Source organism: Odocoileus virginianus, chromosome 9 (assembly GCF_023699985.2).
Source record: "Odocoileus virginianus isolate 20LAN1187 ecotype Illinois chromosome 9, Ovbor_1.2, whole genome shotgun sequence".
NCBI lineage: Eukaryota > Metazoa > Chordata > Mammalia > Artiodactyla > Cervidae > Odocoileus > Odocoileus virginianus.
Window position 1 is genome coordinate 44,207,316 of NC_069682.1, and position 19,335 is coordinate 44,226,650.

Sequence of the window (19,335 nt, forward strand, 5' to 3'; positions counted from 1 at the left end):
CATTATGTTCCATATGTTGGCAGTCAATGTGATTACTGAAAGAAGTATCTCATCTGAAGTAACTCTTCAAGGGTTTGGAAAAAGCTGAAACTCTCCGGGAGAAATAAACAGTAAGAACAAATACTGCAAGATCAATTATCGCAAGTATGCAAGGAACTAGAAGGCATCATAAAGTTCTTCATTTCATGTATTTAAAAACAGGTAAGTAGGTAACAGGAAAAATATCAGATCCTCATATCAGAGTAACCAGTGCTTTTAAGAAGCACAAGAAGCCCTTTCCTTCAGGAAAGGAAACATGCATGGGTAAATCTGAAAAACAAGTTTAATTAAATGGGAGTAGGCATCCAGTTTTACTCTTCATGCCTCGAAGTTTATAAATTCATACAGTGTGAAAAATTATAATACTTGTCTTCTGTTATCAAGTTGTCTTACTAAAAAGAAAGTGAAAGTAAAAGTGTTAGTTGTCCAGTCATGTCTGACTCTTGCCAACCCCATGGACTGTAGCCTGCCAGGCTCCTCTGTCCATGGGATTTCCCAGGGAAGAACACTGGAGTGGGTAACCAATCCCTTCCCCAGGGTATCTTCCCAACCCAGGGATCGAACCCAGGTCTCCTATACACTGCAGGCAGTTTCTTTACCATCTGAGCCACCGAAAGCCCAGCCTTATGTATTGTTGATAATGTCTACAGCAATTTAAAACCTAGAATGAACTACCACAAAGACGCCTTTGAGTGTTCCTAAGGAACTAAAGTATGAAGTGCTTCCTAATTTTCATTTAAAAAAAAACAAAAAAAAACTTGACTAATTAAACGTATGTGCCAAAAACAATCCTTTACATATTTTAAAAGCAAAATTTCAACCTATAATCTAACAAGGTATTTTTTTCCTCCTGAAAAAGAAATTTAATAAAATACAAAAAAGCAAAAAGAAAACAAAATCACCCATTATCACATCACTTACAGACAATCACTATTTTCACATATTCAAACTCTTTTCTAGGTATGTATTATACATACTCTTAAGTCTGGAACATTTACATTTCTCCCTGTAGTACATCTGCAGATGGCATTAAATACTCTTTGTAACTTTTTCTAGGATTTCATTATTGATGTAATAAATGTGCCAAATGAGAGTAAGTATGTAACAAGTTAGGCAAGAGAGAATTCTTCTACTTAAAATATCCAGAGGCTAAAACCTTATTCAAAACTTGCAAACTTTCAAAGTTTGAAAACTAACATTGCATTAGATATACATTCAATTCCTTAATCCTGGGACAATTCAGGAACTCATTTTCTCCGGCTGAATGCATCCTTGTTGTAAGTGTTCACTTGTGAATTGATAATAAACTGTGTAGACATTTTTAAAAAATGTAATGTGAAAGTGTTCATCTTAAAATACAGTGAATTATGTTTAGAAACAAGGGATATTTGATCCTGCATCTGTTAGATATTTTTTACTAAAACTTTTTGCTGTCATTTTTCTGTATTTTCACAGATAAAACTTTATAATCTCAAAAGATGCATATACGCATTAAAAATAGGAATGTTTCTTCGCAATAACGGGGAGCCAGAACTAACTAACCTATTCCCTTCTTCCAAACCCCCATGTCCTCTGCAGCACCTCAAAAAAAATCCTCTTTGCTACAAAAATGGTATAGATCCATATTGTTACAAAAGTTACTAATGAAATGTGACCTGAAAGGGTGCCATGAATGTAACAGTAAATACCAGTGGGCATTAAAAGTGAGTAGAAGAGAGTCTGTTTTTTTTTAATTCTGGTATCAGGGTAATTTCACAAAGTGTTGACTGCAGTATCTATAATCATTTAAGAATAACCCTATGGATTAAACATTTGAAAGTGAACATATTTTAGTGATTAAGTTTAAAAACCTCACCCCTGTCTGTTTTAGTAACAAACCCTCTAATCATAGCATAAAGCAAACTAGGCTCGAATAGAATGGACTTTTGAGGAGCAGTCCAAAGGGCCAATTCAATAGATGGCTTGTAAGTGAGTCTACTAGCATTCACACTAAAAATTCATGATTGGTACATAAAATGTACCAATTTGGTTGACAAATGAACCAAATCTTAAAACACACTGAATTTCCAAAATTGTAATGCCTACTTTATTAAACTTTAGAAGGTAATCTTAAAATACTTGGGCACTGGGAAATTAAAGATCTCAATAACAATTTCAAAACATGTAGTCCTTTTTAATACTCTAAATGTAATAAGTCATTCTTCAAGATCTTAGAAAAAAACAAGAGTTCCATTCTGTAAAAGACTATCAAAATGTTAAGTGTTTTGGAGTGAAACGCAAGGTGGCTCTTTGGAGAAAAAAAGTAACTATTAGTCCAAGACAGTATTCTAGTAACAGTACTGTTAGAGTTATTCCACATCTTATTTTTATTATTATTATTGAAAGTCACTCAGTTGTGTCCGACTCTTTGCAACCCCATGGACTATACAGTCCATAGATTTGATTTCTCCAGGCCAGAATACTGGAGTGGGTAGCCTTTCCCTTCTCGAAGGGATCTTCCCAACCCAGGAATCAAACCAGGGTCTCCTACATTGCCAGTGGATTCTTTATCAACTGAGTTATCAGGGAAGCCCATCTTAGCATGTTATCAAATCAGATGATTGCTGGAACACTTTTCAAAATGGATGTTAACAAAAATACAAAAAAAAAAAGTTTCCAGAAAAACATCATATTGACTGCTTTCTTAAAGTTATTGATTGACATCATTCAGCTACATCAAGCACTAAGAAACAAGAAAGGTTATATAACATATAGAGTGCAGTTTTTGCTTTTAACAAACCACCAAGCAAAATTACCACTATCATGTAATATCACTGCTTTCAAATATCATAAAAACTGTTAAGTGTTTAGAAATTTCACTGTTTTCTTTCTACAATTTTGAAACAAATGCCCATGTGAAAGGAGCTCACACCTGAAGTCAATTTCCCTGCAACTGGTAATTCCCCCATTCCCCACCCACAGTGAAGACTGCTACCATGTCCTGCCTGCCAAGGTTTGCACACAGTCGGGTGTTGCTCCAAGATTTGTTTCATATATGCAAGCTTCCCCATCCATTAAACTATTGATGTCTCCATAAAAAAGAAAAATAAAAAGAAAGGGGCTCTGAAGAATTTTTAATCTATGTCAGAGGCCAGATACATAATTATTTAAAAATCACTATTTTTAATAAGACCAGTAAGAAACAACTGTGCCTTTCAGATGATTGATTCTTCTATTAAAAGATTTAAACAAAAACCAAGGGAGATTAACCACAAGATAAAAGAATTTATAATGAATCTAATTATGAGTGAATGTTAACACCTGTAAAAATTAAAAGTAGATGTTACTGTAAAATAAGGAGCTGTTTCACTGAAATGAATGAAAAATTTCAAAGACAATATAATCTCAGTATGAGACAATCCTTAATTCCAGCCACAAATAAAAAGGGGTGAATATGGATTTTAAAATGTTTAAGTTACATGTTAATTCAAAAATTATCTTTGGTAAAGATGTGAAAATAATGGGTTATCTGCAGACTCACAGCAATGTTTCCATTCCAAGAATATCTACTATTTTTGTGTGTTATGTTTAAATAAAATATATGTTACCTGTAAAATTATTTTAAAATTCAATTATTAATACCTTATTCTAATTCTACAAAGTATAAGAATATGAAAAATTAGGAGAAAAAGGACCTCAAGACTCTTCTAAACTAAGAGGAATATGCCAGAAAGAGCAAATTATGAAGAGAAACTATGAATGGTAAAATGTTCTATAGAAAAGTTTTAGCAATGAAAGGAACCTAAAAAATCTACAGTTCAAACCCTTCATTTTAAAGATGAGGAAGCTGAATTCTGAAGGTCAAGTGACAACATTACAAGATTTTTGGCTTAGGTTCTACAACTGCCAGGATAGACTACCAAAAACTTTTGACTCAGTAAAATTAACCTTATTACCCATTTCAGTTTTTCAATGCTTTTATAATTATTTTTCTTTCCAATCATTCTTTATATTCATAAAATATATACTCTAATGATTTACATCATTTCACAATTTAAGATTCCTTGCACATTGTTTCTATCATTGCACAATTGAGACAAAGTTTCTATTTAAAATCATTATTCATTTAAAAAGTGCCACCAACTTTAAAAAGAAAAGCGTCACTTTAAGCTGGCATGTGGGGGGAAAAAATCTCTAGCCATATGCATGGAATTTATTATGTGGCTATTTACTCTATTCCATGAAAAACATACTTACCATGGCAGCCCCTGCATCACACGGTACATGTGTACACGATACAGAGCACCTACTTAAAGAAACACACTCACCAACACATACTGTAAACTTTTGCAAGTATTACAAGGGGAAAAACTTGTTTCTTACTGTAAACAGAATTCTTGCCAATTTTTTGAAAAGACATTTTGGATTGATTTGCTGCTTTTGGTTACATCTTCAATGAAAAGAGAAAATAGATTGGCTTAATTTGACCTGTGTTGCCAACAGTCTTACTTTAGGAAACTATGCCCAAAGGATTCATTATGATTTTTCTTGTCCATATGCCCCCTTAAGTAAAATTTAGTTAATTTCACATGTTACAGATTTCATATACTAGGATCCTCAAATAAGCTTAGTCATGAGAGCTATGATCAACATTCTATGCACAAATGTTCACTGTATACTAAAGAATTCTGCCACAATGAACAACCCTTCAGCCAAATAAATGATCTTTTCCCAAGCCATTAAAGTGAGACTATTGTCAAGATAAGCCAACATAATGATCAACTATAATGTAATTTAATTTTAATTACTGAATATATTCACAATATATTTTTGGAATAAGAAACGTAATAGGTGCAAAAGACAGCTGAAGTGGGTTTGTCAGTTTTTTTGTGTTTTTTTTTTTTTTTATAATGGTGGCTAAAGAGACTGAGGAAACAATGGCTGCTTGCATTTTTTTTTCTCACAGGTAACTAGTATTCAAGGACCCCACAGGGAAATACATTTTTAAAAAGATCTAATCCACATTCTGCTTCCTAGACTCCTGCTTAAGCTCTTTTTCACATGCAGCCCAATGTGTGCTCAGATAAAAATCTGAAAGAAAAGAATCCTTTCAGCAAGCAACTATCTTTAAAATAAGAATCGATTTTCTTTTCTAAACATGAAAACGATCCCAAAATAATAAGCCATTGTGAGCAAGCAGATTTAGAGCTAATTGACACTCCAAAGCCTTTAGAAAAGATCCTGATTTATCAACACCATCATTGAAAAAAATCTATAAAGAATGACTTCAGTTTTGATAGCAGTTAATGCAGCCACTAAGAGTTGGCTGCAGTGAAATAATTTTTAAAACAGTTACTTAAGAGTTGGCTATATACTCCTCTAAATATATTTTACCACAGACAAATTAAAAACATGAAACAAACAGAAAAACCCTTACTACTGGGTTACTAACTAGTTTACAAAAGTTATAGAAAATGCACCCCTATCAAGAACATTTATCATTAAAACCAATTTCATGATAAGAATATTGCAGAACATACTTACTATTAGTCTTTAAAAAATTCCACTGCACACACTGTCTGCCTCTGAAGTGGCTATTTCCTTTCTTTTGGGTACTGAAACATTATTAATCTAGAGTTCTTTTTTCCTTATTTGATCAAAACAAACTCATTTTACTTTTAATGTTTCCAAACTTAAGTTATTTGCTTTTGAAAGAAGTGTTCTAAAGAAACTGGAAACTAGATAAAGAAAACATACCTTTGGTTCTAAAAAGCACCCTTTGAAATAGCGGTACTGAACTGATACTCCTCTACTGAGTACAATGGTTGCTTTCCATAACATGCTGTGAGAAAAAAGAAAGCAGCAGCATCAGTATCAAACTAAAATGCAAGACTTCATTAATTCATAAAATCCTTCAAGTAAGATGTGTAATCAATACCATTTATCCTGCAAAAATTTTTACTCGAGGTCTGATATCAATTGGGAACTGGGAACATAATACCATGCCAGGCCCCAGGGAGCTCCTGGGCACAAGACCTTTGTGTCCCCCATTTCTTTGATTAATAGGAAACAACCTTCATTCAGTCTCCATGACCTTCCCTGAGTTCCAATGGACAGATTCCAGCAGTTCATTTATTTTTATTAGTTGGAGGCTAATTACTTTACAATATTATAGTGGTTTTTGTCATACATTGACATGAATTAGCCATGGATTTACATGTATTCCCCATCCCGGTCCTCCCTCCCACCTCCCTCTCGACGCGATCCCTTTGGCTCTTCCCAGTGCACCAGGTCCGAGCACTTGTCTCATGCACCCAACCTGGGCTGGTGATCTGTTTCACCCTAGATAATATACATGTTTTGATGCTGTTCTCTTGAAACATCCCACCCTCGCCTCCTCCCACAGAGTCCAAAAGTCTGTTCTATGCATCTGTGTCTCTTTTTCTGTTTTACATATAGGGTTATCATTACCATCTCTCTAAATTCCATATATATGTGTTAGTATACTGTAATGGTCTTTATCTTTCTGGCTTACTTCGCTCTGTATAATGGGCTCCAGTTTCATCCATCTCATTAGAACTGATTCAAATGAATTCTTTTTAATGGCTGAGTAATATTCCATGGTGTATATGTACCACAGTTTCCTCATCCATTCGTCTGCTGATGGGCATCTAGGTTACTTCCATGTCCTGGCTATTATAAACAGTGCTGCGATGAACATTGGGGTGCATGTGTCTCTTTCAGATCTGGTTTCCTAGGTGAGTATGCCCAGAAGTGGTATTGCTGGGTCATATGGCAGTTCTATTTCCAGTTTTTTAAGAAATCTCCACACTGTTTTCCATAGCGGCTATACTAGTTTGCATTCCCACCAACAGTGTAAGAGGGTTCCTTTTTCCCAGCAGTTCTTAATTCGGGAATGGAGGGGATGGAAGACCAAGGAGAAAGGAACAGTCAAGAGCAGCCTAGTGGCAAGGTCCTGTTTCCCTATTAAGGATACATACAACAGTTATCTTTGAGCTATTTTACAGATACTGAAATCCCCTCCAGGTGGGAGAAGTTAATGACATGCAGCCCACAAGCATGAAGACCCCAATCCCGTTAGACCTGAAGGTTGATGAAGATGACTCCCATTTATCTCACCCATCAGAAGAAATGTCCACAGAGTTGATCACACTTTCTTTGGGCAATTACTGTAAAACTTTTGGCTATCTTTCCCAATTTGGGACACATAGTTTTGAGGGGATTAGCCCACTGTGACCTGCTTTGCCTAGCAAAGCAATAAAGCTGTCCCTTTCTACTTCAACCAAAACTGTCTCCAAGATTCATTTTGGCACTGATATACAGAGAAGCTGAGCTTTAGGCATCAAACATAATGATGAGTAAGGAAGAAAAAGTCTTATCTTCAAGGGAACTGCTTGCTTACATGAGTAGACAAACAAACATAGGAAGGACTAAGTGATCTGAGGGGACAAATTTTGGAGGGAGACCTCAACAAGAGCCATCTGAGCTGAGACCAAAACAGTGAGTCATACAAAGAAACCAGAAATATTCCAAACAAAAAAAGGCAAGAAGCACTGCAGACTTCTGCATCTCTTCACTTTTCACTTAGCTAGTGATGTTACATGGCTGCTAAGAGGCTTTGAGGCTAAGGTCACTGACTTAACCAACTGTTTCCACTGTCTCTTATTCTCCTGCCCAGCCTCTAGCTATTACCCCCTAGTCAAGCAGAGTCTGTGTCTTACTTGTTTTGTAAGTAAGTCTTACAACTTAATGTCTTCCTTTGAACTATGCTATTCTAACATATTCTAAATGCTATTTCTAAAGTTTGGACTCAATAGTGAAAGAATTCACTACAATTCAAGATTACAAGTCATTCTTAACCTCAAATCATAGACCAATAGCATTTAAAGTGTGGTCTCAGGACGATCATATCACCTGGGAGCTTGTACAAATGCAAAATCTCAGAATACATCTAGAACTATTGAATTGGAAACTCCCGGGGAGGGTCCAAGCACTCTATAATTTAACAGGCCTCCAGACTCTGATGATGAACACTTGAGTTTGAGAGTCCAAATCATCGGTCATTACTCAAACATTAATTCAGCATGAATAGTTCAGTGACTAAACAGGAGCTCCGAGTGTTCTTCCATGACACCAGATGGTCAGCCCTGCTCCCCACCTGGCTCTGCCAAGACAGACTTAAGGCATTACCCTTACTCTGACTCAATTCTGGTCTCTAACAAATATCCACAACCAGCTGTCACCCCTGGTCTCCAGCTACAACTATCAGATTAACCTGGCAATAATAAAATATATGTCTTGGCTCCACCTTGGGAGACTGGTTTCATAGGTCTGGGGTGAAGCCTGGTCACATGGAGCTCGATACACTGGATGCATACGGTTGGCTGAGAAGCACTGCTGCACAGCAAGGGTAGATCGAATGCTCAGCACATGTGCCCTGACGACTTCTCCCTGATAAGCCTCAGAATCCTCTTCAACACAGGGCTCTGACAGATTCTACCAACTCTGGGGTGAAACTTAGCTCCCATCTCTGCTACCAAAATTATAGCAAATGTCCAGTATTATTTCATACATAGAATCAACCAGATTAAGTGAAACTTGCCCTAGATGTGCACAGGAGAATTAATATGAAGCTTTAGAAATGTGTTGGGGTCCCTCTCCCGTGCACTGTTTATCCATCTTCCAGGAGTAGGGCCTAAGCATATGTACTTTTTTTTAAAAGCCTCTTTTAAAAGTGCTTTAAATCATCATCTTTTTAAATAATTTTTTAAGTGGTTTCAGGACCTTCCTGGGTCTAGTGGTTAAGAATTTGCCTGCCAATGCAGGAGACATGGGTTCAGACCCTGGTCCTAAAAGATCCCAAATGCCAGGGAGCAACTAAGCCCATGCACAACAATGGCACCCACACGCTACAATTACTGAAGCCCTGAGGCCCTAGCGCCCTGCTTCACAACAAGAGAAGGCACTGCAATGAGAATACAGATAATGGGGCAGCTCAGGAATTCAGAGCAGAGGTAAACAAGTTTAAAAGGACATGAGGTTTCACCTCAGACAAGAGTGACGGATCCACAAATCAAGGAAAAAATAGCCACTTGAAGAGAATAAATATTTCGTTTGTCTGTGATCCCAGTATCATTTGTCAACAGAATTTAACTTATATATATAAACAGAAGAGAACTGGCTGAGAAAACGTGTCACACAAATGACAGAGAAAATGGTATTCTATGTGTTTGTTTTCTTTTCCTAAGCTAACATTATGGTCTTGTTCTACTTTCCCTGTTATTTCCCTGTGCTCCTCAAACTATCTGCTGTGAAGGACCAGTTTCTGTTTGTTTGTGGTACCCTACCAATACTTCGTCTACAACAACATATCCAGTTCAATAAGTCCATTACATGTATCGGTGTCCTAGCAATGTCAAATTGCCGTTAAGCATTTCAAAACACTTGCTCTCAATTTGTGCATTTCTCACATCATGCACTAATAAAAAATGTTTTTTGTCTAACACTGTGTCTACAGGCCACAGTTTTAGTAGAACTGCTTAATAATCATCTAATCTGATGTTTCTCCCTGGGGGCACTGCATGTATTTGTACACTACTTATAATCTCATCTCTCCTTTACCGCCACACATACATCTTGACAATCAGTAACACTTCAAAATATCTGCAAGTGAAGGATTACCATTGTTGAAATCACTGATTCTATCCTAACCTCTTAACCATGTGGATGAGGGAACTGAGGCTTAAGAGATACAGAATCTGCCCCAAATCACTGTTAACTACAGAACTGAAACTGGCACCCAGGCCCTCCTTTCTCCACTCCAATGCACCAACACACCCATGCTAAGTTTAGTGCTGCAATTAATGTCAGTAGTGAACTCATTTCATTAGCTAAAAATTCTAATGATGTGTTCCACTCTCTGCTTTTAATAGTATACATGTCTCAAGAAAATTATTTCTTACACTAAAGCAAAAATTAGATCTTTAAAAAGACTATGTAACAAGAAGCCAAAGACAATGTCTTAAAAAGATTTTTAAAATAAGAAACAACAATATGAGCCTGTTTAGAAACATGGTATTAGTACCAAAAGATACAGCTAACAGCCAAGACCTGAAATTATTTGAGAGGTCAAAACTGAGAAACAAAGGAACTTGTTTTTCACAGCAAAGTTTGTAAAATGACTTTACTCTCTATGCATATGTGATAAGTTTGCTAAAAATTAAAAGAAAAATACACCAAGATACCTTAAAAAAAAAAAAAACAAGTTTATAATCTGAATGTCACAATTATTTGGTACTATGACATGTCCATGCTTACCTTTCACCTGTTTCATTCTCTGGAAGAAGAGCCACAGCTTTTTGAGGATTCCAGTTTCCCAAAGCATCACAGCTTCCACATATTGCAAAAACCTCTCCTAAAAAAACATAATGGGTTAAGTACGAACATCTCATTTTGTTTAGGATGTTGCACTGGTTTAACAGGCTACAGAGTCCCCTTTAACAGAGATGAAAGGGCTTCACTGGAGAAATGGGTTTAAACCCAGGTGGCACACACACTAGTGTGTGGGTTTTTTTTTTTTTGGCTGGGGGGGGGGGGGTGGGGTTCTGTTTTGATTACACCTGCAGTATTAATCTGACCCACCTCTACAGAACCAAAGGCAGAGAAAAAGAAGGTTGTACAGGGACAGAATTTTCTTCATTTTTCAACTACTTACTGAGCCAATAATGAGCACCAAGAAGACAAAGTGATCAAACCACAGTCCTTGTCTTCAAGGCAGCTTCCAACTTAAAGGGGCAAACACTAAAGACATATAAGTATCTTAGAGAAAAAATAATTGATATTTTCCAGGAACTCAAACAGTGGCTATCAAGAAGTTAAAGATCAAGAAAATTATCAATGGGACATGAGCAATGTAACCATCACTTAAAAAAAAAAAAAAAAAAAAAACCCTCAATACAAGACTAGCAAAAAATCTAGTATTCCTTACTAAAAAAAAAAAAAAATAAGACTATCACACTTGATCTGAACACTTCTCAACACACAAACCAACATCACCTATATTTGCTAATTTCATACATTTAGGAAAAGTCTACAAATTCTTGAATATAAGTATGCAGAAGTCTTTAACTTATGTATCAACACATTCTGAATTACTGTAATTAAAATCCATGAAGAAAAAGACAATGAACTGAGCCCAAATGAACAAAACTTCAGGACAAACTCCTTCACACTCTGTGTAGCCTGGCTTCCAAGCTTTGGACACTATTCTAGTAAGACTGAAGCTATACTTGGCTTTAGCGACCTGCATGAGCATTTTGTATACTTGGACTGTCTAAAACTTAACTAAAATCACAAGTGTGGTAGTCATTCAGAAGTTTTCAGGGTTCTAAATACATGTCTATAAAGGCATATGGTGGTTATACATAAAGATTTCATGTTAAAATATTCACCAATCCTTAAAGTAATCAGATTTTTTTTTTTGCAATTAACTTAGCTTATCACTACCTTTTCTGATTTAAAGAAAGATAAACACTTTTGTTAAATACAAGGCACAAATATTTATTCTCAAGATCACATATGCTGCTATGCATATGTATAGCATATGAGATGGTTCCTAGCTCAAAGTATAGATTACCGTAAAATCACTGGCTCAGGCCTGTTATACTTCTTTTATAAAGGAGCGTCTCAGCAAACTTTTTCATGGACTCATTTATTTCCTATTCCCACATAAAACAGTAGCTACTCTCTGCTCTGGAAAGAACATGTATCAGACATAGAAAAAAGTGAAACTTGGACAAACCTGGTTACTTTCCTTCTATATAAAAGCTCCTGCATTTTACCAACACCCTCCTACAATGTTACTCTTTCTGCTGATTGCCTTTGAATATGGCTTCTATGAGGGAAAAAAGGGAAACTTTTTACTAGAATAGACCGCTTTCTTTCATTGGCTTTCATTTATCAAGAGACTTGAATGCTAACTAAAGGAATTTCAAACAGTACTGCCACATACTCTTTTTAACTTGTTCCCTCTAACTTCACCCCTCTCTGCACTCTCTCCACATTTAGCAGAGAATACTTCCTTATTGCTTTGGGGAGGAAATTAAGGTAACACAATATTTAGGCAGAAGGTGAGAGTCCTTCTTGTCCCTCCACCTCCTTTCCTCCCACTTAGATTCACCTACATTTACATCTACCACTATCTTCCCTCTAGTCCTTCAGGAATTACACCTTGTCAAGCTGACTCCTCTAGAGCTAATTCTGCGGTTATCCTATTTGTCTGACATGGTCAGCCCCTTCTAGCTTAAACTGCCTATGAACAAAAGTCAATAAAAGATACAGGTCTGCAGTCTTCTCTCCACAAAGGAGGTTACACACTAGATAAGAGGTGAGTACTGGACCGAAAGGACCAGCAATCTTCAACCTGCAGAATCTTGCCCAGAGATGGAGCTGTACAAGATCATCTTGGCTAAGAATGTGTGTTAGACAAACACACACTATCAGGTGCTATAATAGCTACTGGATCAAAGATGCTTGATATACAGAATGAGTGAGTTAAGAGGTGGTGGGAAGGGGCACAGATCTAAACAAAGGAAACAATTTGAGAAAGCTCCAAAGGAGAAAGGAATGCAACAGATTTGAGGACTGGCCAGAATAACCAGAGTGCATTAAACAAGGAAGTATATAACCCAGGCATGATACTGTATTTTTCTGTTATTCATTTTTGGGGCTACACTATGCAGGCATGTAGGATCTTAGTTCCCTGACCAGAGATTGAAAAAGAATAGAATTCACGCCCTGTGCAATGGAAGCCAGGAAGGAGTCTCAACCACTGTACTACCAGGGAAGTCCCAAGGTGTGATTGCTGTGATGTGCCACCTTATACTAAAATTATTTCACACTGCTTTAGTAGACAGCAAAAAATACAATGAAGTTTTAAAAAATAGATGTACAAGTAAGGAACAAATTTATCTTAGCCAAATATTTAACCAACTTTTCACACTAGAAACATTTCCATCATTTTCATGCAACTTAAAACCTGTCTCACTGCTGAGGGCCCAAGTTCAATCCCTTGTCAGGGAACAACTAAGATCCCACAAGCTGTGGGTGTGACCAAAAAAAACATGGCTCAAATATCTTTATCCTATGCAAAATTCACAGCTTTCCTGGAAAATATGAGAACAAGACATTATTTGAGACGGCTTTTTGTTTTTTTCCTTGAGCTTACTATGCTCCAAGCACATTTCAGTTATCAGGCATGCCCTGAAGATACTTTCATCTAAAAATTAGAAAGATATTTAAAAAACAAGTAAAAATTAGGTCCACTCTAGTAACAACTCTATATTTAAGATAATCCAGATGAGAAAAATGCAATTTTTAAAAATGTTTAAAAGTAAAGCTTTACAATACCTGGTAAAAGAGTTCCTCTTATTTCAAAGGTAACCTGAGAAGGTGTCATTCTGATGGATTTATTTTAGGATGTCGTGCTATAAAGAAAAAGATGATGTCATTTATAGTATATCTAGATAGCTACCACCAAGAAATAAGCTAAAAAGCACAAAACAAAAATGAAGATTTCAGAGACTTTATATAGAGAGATTGAATTATTTGGGAATCACCTGGCAAGTCTTAGGGCCTAATGTTACAAACCTATTCTGTAAGAATGCATGGACCAGAAAAAGCTTCAAAACAAGTGTGTCCAAGCTTTTTTTTTTAGAATTCAAAACTATCTTATCACACAGTTACTCCTCAATAAGCAGCTGTTTTGAACTCCACCTATCTTTCCTGACCAGGCTCATGTTTGCAGTGGAGGGAAATATACATACACACAACTACAGACAGAAAAAAGCTTGGCTCAAGAGTATTTTTACTTTAATTAAGAAGGTTCCAATTTTAATAACAAGAAAACAACCAAAGAACTTAAGGACCATCCACTGAAACAAACTGGTTATGTTTTGTAACAAGTTTGAGAATCTGCTTCTAAATGACCTGATGGCTTAAAAAAGACAAAACCCATTCCCCCACAAATCACTTTTTGAGTTTCTCTTTATTAACTATAGGGCCATCATTACTACAGTCCCGAAGTCTCAACTCTGCAATCTATTACCAAACCCTGTAGATATGAATTTATCTTACATACACGCCTTTCTAAGTTTAAACTTCTTTAAAAACTCAAGCCTCCTACTTATATTTTGTCTTCCAATCGCTCTCCAACAATACATTTTTATGTCAATTAGAATGTTTCTCGCATCCCTGGCTTAGAATCACTTCCATTATTTTACAGAAATCTAAACCCCTAAGCTCTTGGTGTCCTTTACTCCTTTAGCCACATCTTCGCTCCAGCTTGCTTTCAATTTCTTTGCTGTTTTTCCCAGCCTAACCAACTTATTCACCTTACCATCTTTTTATTTAAGTACTTAAGATAAGAAATTTTTAAAGACTTTAATGTACATCAATTCTCACGCAGTTTATAGAATTTAAATATAGAAAGAACACATACTGCACACGAAAGGCCACATCATATTGTACATAACCTATCCCAACACCTCCAATAAAACTTTTGTACCCTCAATCCATCAATGTTCCTAAGAGAACTCCAATGTCTTTATGTCATATCAATTAATTTTCCAGCTTAAATATTGTTTATTTGCATTTACACATTTTATTCCAAAAAAATCCTGAAGTACCTTTCTCAGCTATTCATTTTTCCATTTTTGCTATGCTCCGTTCCCCTCCCTGGGAACACATGCACAACTCCACAATGGTCATTTAATGAACACTAATTCCGGGAGTCTGTGGCGGACAGGGAGGCCTGGCGTGCTGCAATTCACGGAGTCACAAGGAGTCGGACACGACTGAGCGACTGAACTGAAGTGAACACCCACAGTTAACCACACTTTCAAGTCAAAGCAGATAAATCTAAAGCAGCAGTTGCCACTGGAAGCAATTTTGTCCTCTAAGGGTATCTGGCAATGTCAGGAGACATTTCTGGTTGCCACAACTGTAGGTGATGCTCCTGGCATCTAGTGGTGCTGCTCAACACCATATAATGCATAGAACAGCTCTCCACAAATAATTATCCAGCTCCAAGTATCAAGAGGGCTAAGGATGAGGAATCTCTAATAACTAACCCTAGTGGGGGCTGCAATGAAAATCAAGAGTCACTATGCACCACCTCACCTACATCAATTATAAAATGTAAATATAGTAAATAATCAAGTGAAGTGAAAGTCACTCAGTCGTGTTGGACTCTTGGTGACAACACAGACTGTAGCCCGCCAGGCTCCTCTGTCCATGGAATTCTCCAGGCTAGGAGTGGGTAGCTGTTCCCTTCTCCAGGGCATACTCCCAACCCAGTGATCGAATCCAGGTCTCCCACATTGCAGGCAGGTTCTTTACCATCTAAGCCACCAGGAAGACCATCAGTCAACGTGGTTTCACGTCACTTGGCTCAAGAAATCCCTATTTAGCAACTCCATTCAGTAAGAAAACCCAAGATTCCACACTGGAGGGGAAAAAAGCCTGTCCTTGATCAAACCACATATGCTAATCTACTTTCTATGTCTAAGAGTAAACCTGATCTATTTAAAACATATATTAATACATCCAGTTCGAGCACCGCCAAATAATGTTTTAACGATTTCCTTTCCTAATAAATAAATGATTCATTGAAGCCCTGCAATCTACTTTTAATTTATCTATCTTACACTTATCTACATCAATCATATCAAGCAGAAACCTTAAGGCTATCTAAAAAACTAGACTTTTTAAGTTACTGAAGTGAGACAAAGCAAAAAGCTCTATCATCCAGCAAACTGCTGAATAACCAATCTCACATATAACCTGAACTTTCACCCAATGCTTACTGCCACAATTACTAAGAACAATCTCATATATATAATTTAAAATTGGTACTTGGTTATTTGTTGATCAATTTTAAGTAACTGTTTTAACCAATTTTAGGGAAACAAATGTAATTATTCCTATGTATTAAAATCAACACCTAGTAAAAAAAAATCTCTGAATTTCTACTGCATTAAATTTTATGAAAAGGAAATTAGCTGATTACAGTTGAGCCTCTCATTATTAAGGTTGCTTGTAAGAGTGGCTATAGTAACTTGGCAGGAAACAGCTGCAGTTTACATTATGTACTATATACCAAAGCTGCATACACAAGCACAAAATTAACCCCACCCCTCCAAAAAAAACTCACCAGGTGTGAACAAAGCATCATCTCCAACTTGGACTGCCAAAAAAGTCATATAATCTGTTTAAGTTCCACTCCCCGCAATGCCCAAATTTAAGGCCATTCCAAACAAAAGCCTGCAGAGCTGCTCCTACAGCAGTTTACTTGACGGTGGACAGAGGCCAAAATTCTGGTGCAGGACTGAAGTGTACCATTTTGGCACCCTGCTACCACCAAAGTAAAATATTGTTTTGTTATGGAACAAAAAATTTACACAACCAAAATTTCCTCTTCTTCCAAACATGCAAAGGAAATCTAAACTTGAACAGGGACAGGTCTTCTAGATACATACAACAAGAATAAGATGGAAAATGCTAGTCATTTTACATACATGAGCTGACTGAATATGTAATTTAACTAATTCACCTATACCCTCAAGTACAAAACATGCTTCCTGAGCTATGTTTTTGCTTTGGTTTTAAACATAACCTCCATTTTTGCTTTCTGAAGGTTAAGTATTAAACAGCATTCTCATCTGAGACTTTGAGTTGCGTTTAACACTATTTTAACACTTTTTTAAGGACTCAAATAATTTGCAAAATGACACTGTAATGTACATTTTAAAAATACTTCAAAAATACTACCTGGCAAAGTAAGTTTTACTTTATTCTTTTTATCAAATAAACTATCCTAACATATTCCTTTACTAGCTTGCCAGCTTAGGGAACAAAAGAGAGATTTAAACAAACAGAGGTACAATTTAGAGCTAAACTGAAGTCACAGGTATTTTCAGCAAAATTGTATTTTTTTCCTAGCCAAAAATACGTATTGCACTGTTTTCCTTCAAATATTTTTTCAAAGAAAAAAGCTGTTTCCAATTCTCTAGGCTCCAACAGCTTTGCCTCCTCAGTGCATATTAGAAAGCAATATATGAAATGCCTATACTTTCCTGAGCTAACTTCTGCTCTTCCTGGTGGAGGATCATTATGATCCCCCTCTAGTCCAACCCCAGTATACTGAGTCAATACTTTAATCAAGTGTACATAGACATGATGGGTTTTTATTAAGAAAGCAGTTCTGAAGATTTCATAAAGCCAGTAAACTCATTAATCATCTTTCTACACAATGCCAGAAAACCATTCCAAATTTTTTTCATTACGTCTAGATATTATTTTTATATTTTTTTTTCCTGGTTTAAATTATACACAAAGACTTGATTCATCAACTTACTTTTGTACATACCAAATTTTACTCACTCTGCCACTGAAATATCATTTGTGCTCACTATTTGAGTCGACCTTTCCCTGGTGGCTCAGAGGTTAGAGTGTCTGCCTGCAATGCGGGAGACCCAGGTTCGATCCCTACATCGGGAAGATCCCCTGGAGAAGGAAATGGCAACCCACTCCAGTATTCTTGCCTGGAGAATCCCATGGACGGAGGACTACTCCTGGTGGGCTACAGTCCACAGGGTCGCAAAGGGTCGGACAACGACTGAGCGATTTCACTTTCTAATCTCATCTTTACTAGAGTATTAGTTCTCGCTAGTGATGTGAAGAACAGGACCGAACCATGTGCAGTTTTACCTGTTTGTTTTACCTTATGTTACTTACTTGTACCCAGAATGTTAGGCGTTGGAAAAAGGACTGATAGCTTGTATTTATTTCTGTTAAGCCACAACTATCAGAAATGTAGCGAGGTAAGGCGAGGGGGGGGGGGGGGGGTGGAGAAGCGGCCGGGAGGGGAGTAGTGGATAAAAATTGAGCAGAAATAGGAAGGGCAACAGAAAAGTACATCAAGCCCAAACATCCAACCAGTTCCTCTATGTGTTACATCAGACTAGACTGCTGTCTCAATGGTGAAAGATCTCCACACTTCGTGACTGAATTCATGATTCATGCCTGATTTCCTTTATATCCGGGCGAGGGGGAAAGAGGGGGGTCGATGAACTAGGTTTTCTACCACAAGGTAATCTTTAGAGCTTGGAAAAAGTAGAGCTTTAGAAAAAGGGGCAGCTGTCTTAAAATTGTATCAAGGGCATTGATGTCTATTACTAGAACCTTTTCCTAAAAAAGCAAGGCACTTCGGTTTCTTGGAATAACTGAATTATACAAGCACGCCCTAGACTACTTGGATAAGCAATTTCAGAAAAGCAGCAGTTGTCAAAACACTACGAATTACTTATGGATGAAGTCAGAGACTGGCGGTGAGCGAGTTCTGCTGCATTTACGTTTCTTCGTTCCCTAAATTGTTCTTCCAATACTTAGGTGGTCTCACCCTCTATGCATTCTGGTATTACCGAAAACGCTACAGAATTTTCATACGGGAACTAAGCACTAGGCAGCACAGCGTAATCGCGGCAGCAAACGATAAATACAATAAACATGTGTAACCCACCGATTTACAGGAGCAAACCGCCAGGCCGCTGTTCCCCGACCGGCTGCCCGTCTGGGGTGGGGGATCCTGCCCACAACTCGCCCCCCGCCCCGCCGCGTATAGCCCTGACAGCTCGGCCGCCACGTGAGCTACCGCCACGGCCCCTGCACCGAGCGCCCAGCCCGCCCAGCCCGCCCGGCCTCCCACCTCACCTGCTGGGTCCACGGGTCAGCGCCACCACCGACGCCGCGCCCGACAGTCAGCGTCGCAGGCCGAGGTGCCGGGTGCCGGCCGTCAGCACCTCGCCAGCGCTCCCTCAGGCAGCCCGCAGCGGCACCAAGCTACAGGAAGCGGCTCCGCTCAAACCGGTTTCAGCTGCTCCAGACCAAACCGCCAGGCCACCTCGCGGGGCGGGGCCTGAGGAGCGGCGAGGCGGAGCCTGACGTCACGCCCGGCGCCCTCCGGGCCAATGGATGGCCGCACGTTGGGGGCCGCACGTTAGGGGCGGGCCCGCGCGATTCTGGTCAGGGCAGGCTTCAGTGATTGAGGGCTCCTGGGCATTCCAGGGGTTCCCCGCGTGGGCTTTTTCGGCTGACTGGGACCGGCGGCAGTGGCCTGGCCTGGGTTCTTAGACACCTACCTTGGTCCCCTAAGCCGTCCTAGGACAAACTGGAATGAAAAGGTGGAGCTGAGATCCTGAATTGCATCTTTTGTCCCGTTGGAAAGCGAGGGAGATTAAC

General features: G+C 38.1%; 1 protein-coding gene across 2 annotated transcripts in view; it reads right to left on the reverse strand.

The window, feature by feature from the left end:
- GPCPD1 (glycerophosphocholine phosphodiesterase 1) overlaps nucleotides 1-18,987 on the reverse strand; it is a 61,226-nt gene extending 42,239 nt beyond the window's left edge. The window contains exons 1-4 of one of the 2 annotated variants that reach the window (XM_020883638.2): nucleotides 18,808-18,987; nucleotides 13,447-13,523; nucleotides 10,357-10,453; nucleotides 5,776-5,860 (exon numbers count right to left, since the gene is read on the reverse strand). In XM_020883638.2, the coding sequence (XP_020739297.1) occupies nucleotides 5,776-5,860; nucleotides 10,357-10,453; nucleotides 13,447-13,495 (231 nt within the window). In that variant the 5' untranslated portion in view covers nucleotides 13,496-13,523; nucleotides 18,808-18,987. Of the gene's footprint in view, nucleotides 1-5,775; nucleotides 5,861-10,356; nucleotides 10,454-13,446; nucleotides 13,524-18,807 lie in introns of those variants that run through there. The other variant, XM_070472300.1, reaches the window with a different exon arrangement.
- Nucleotides 18,988-19,335: the final 348 nt, after the last annotated feature.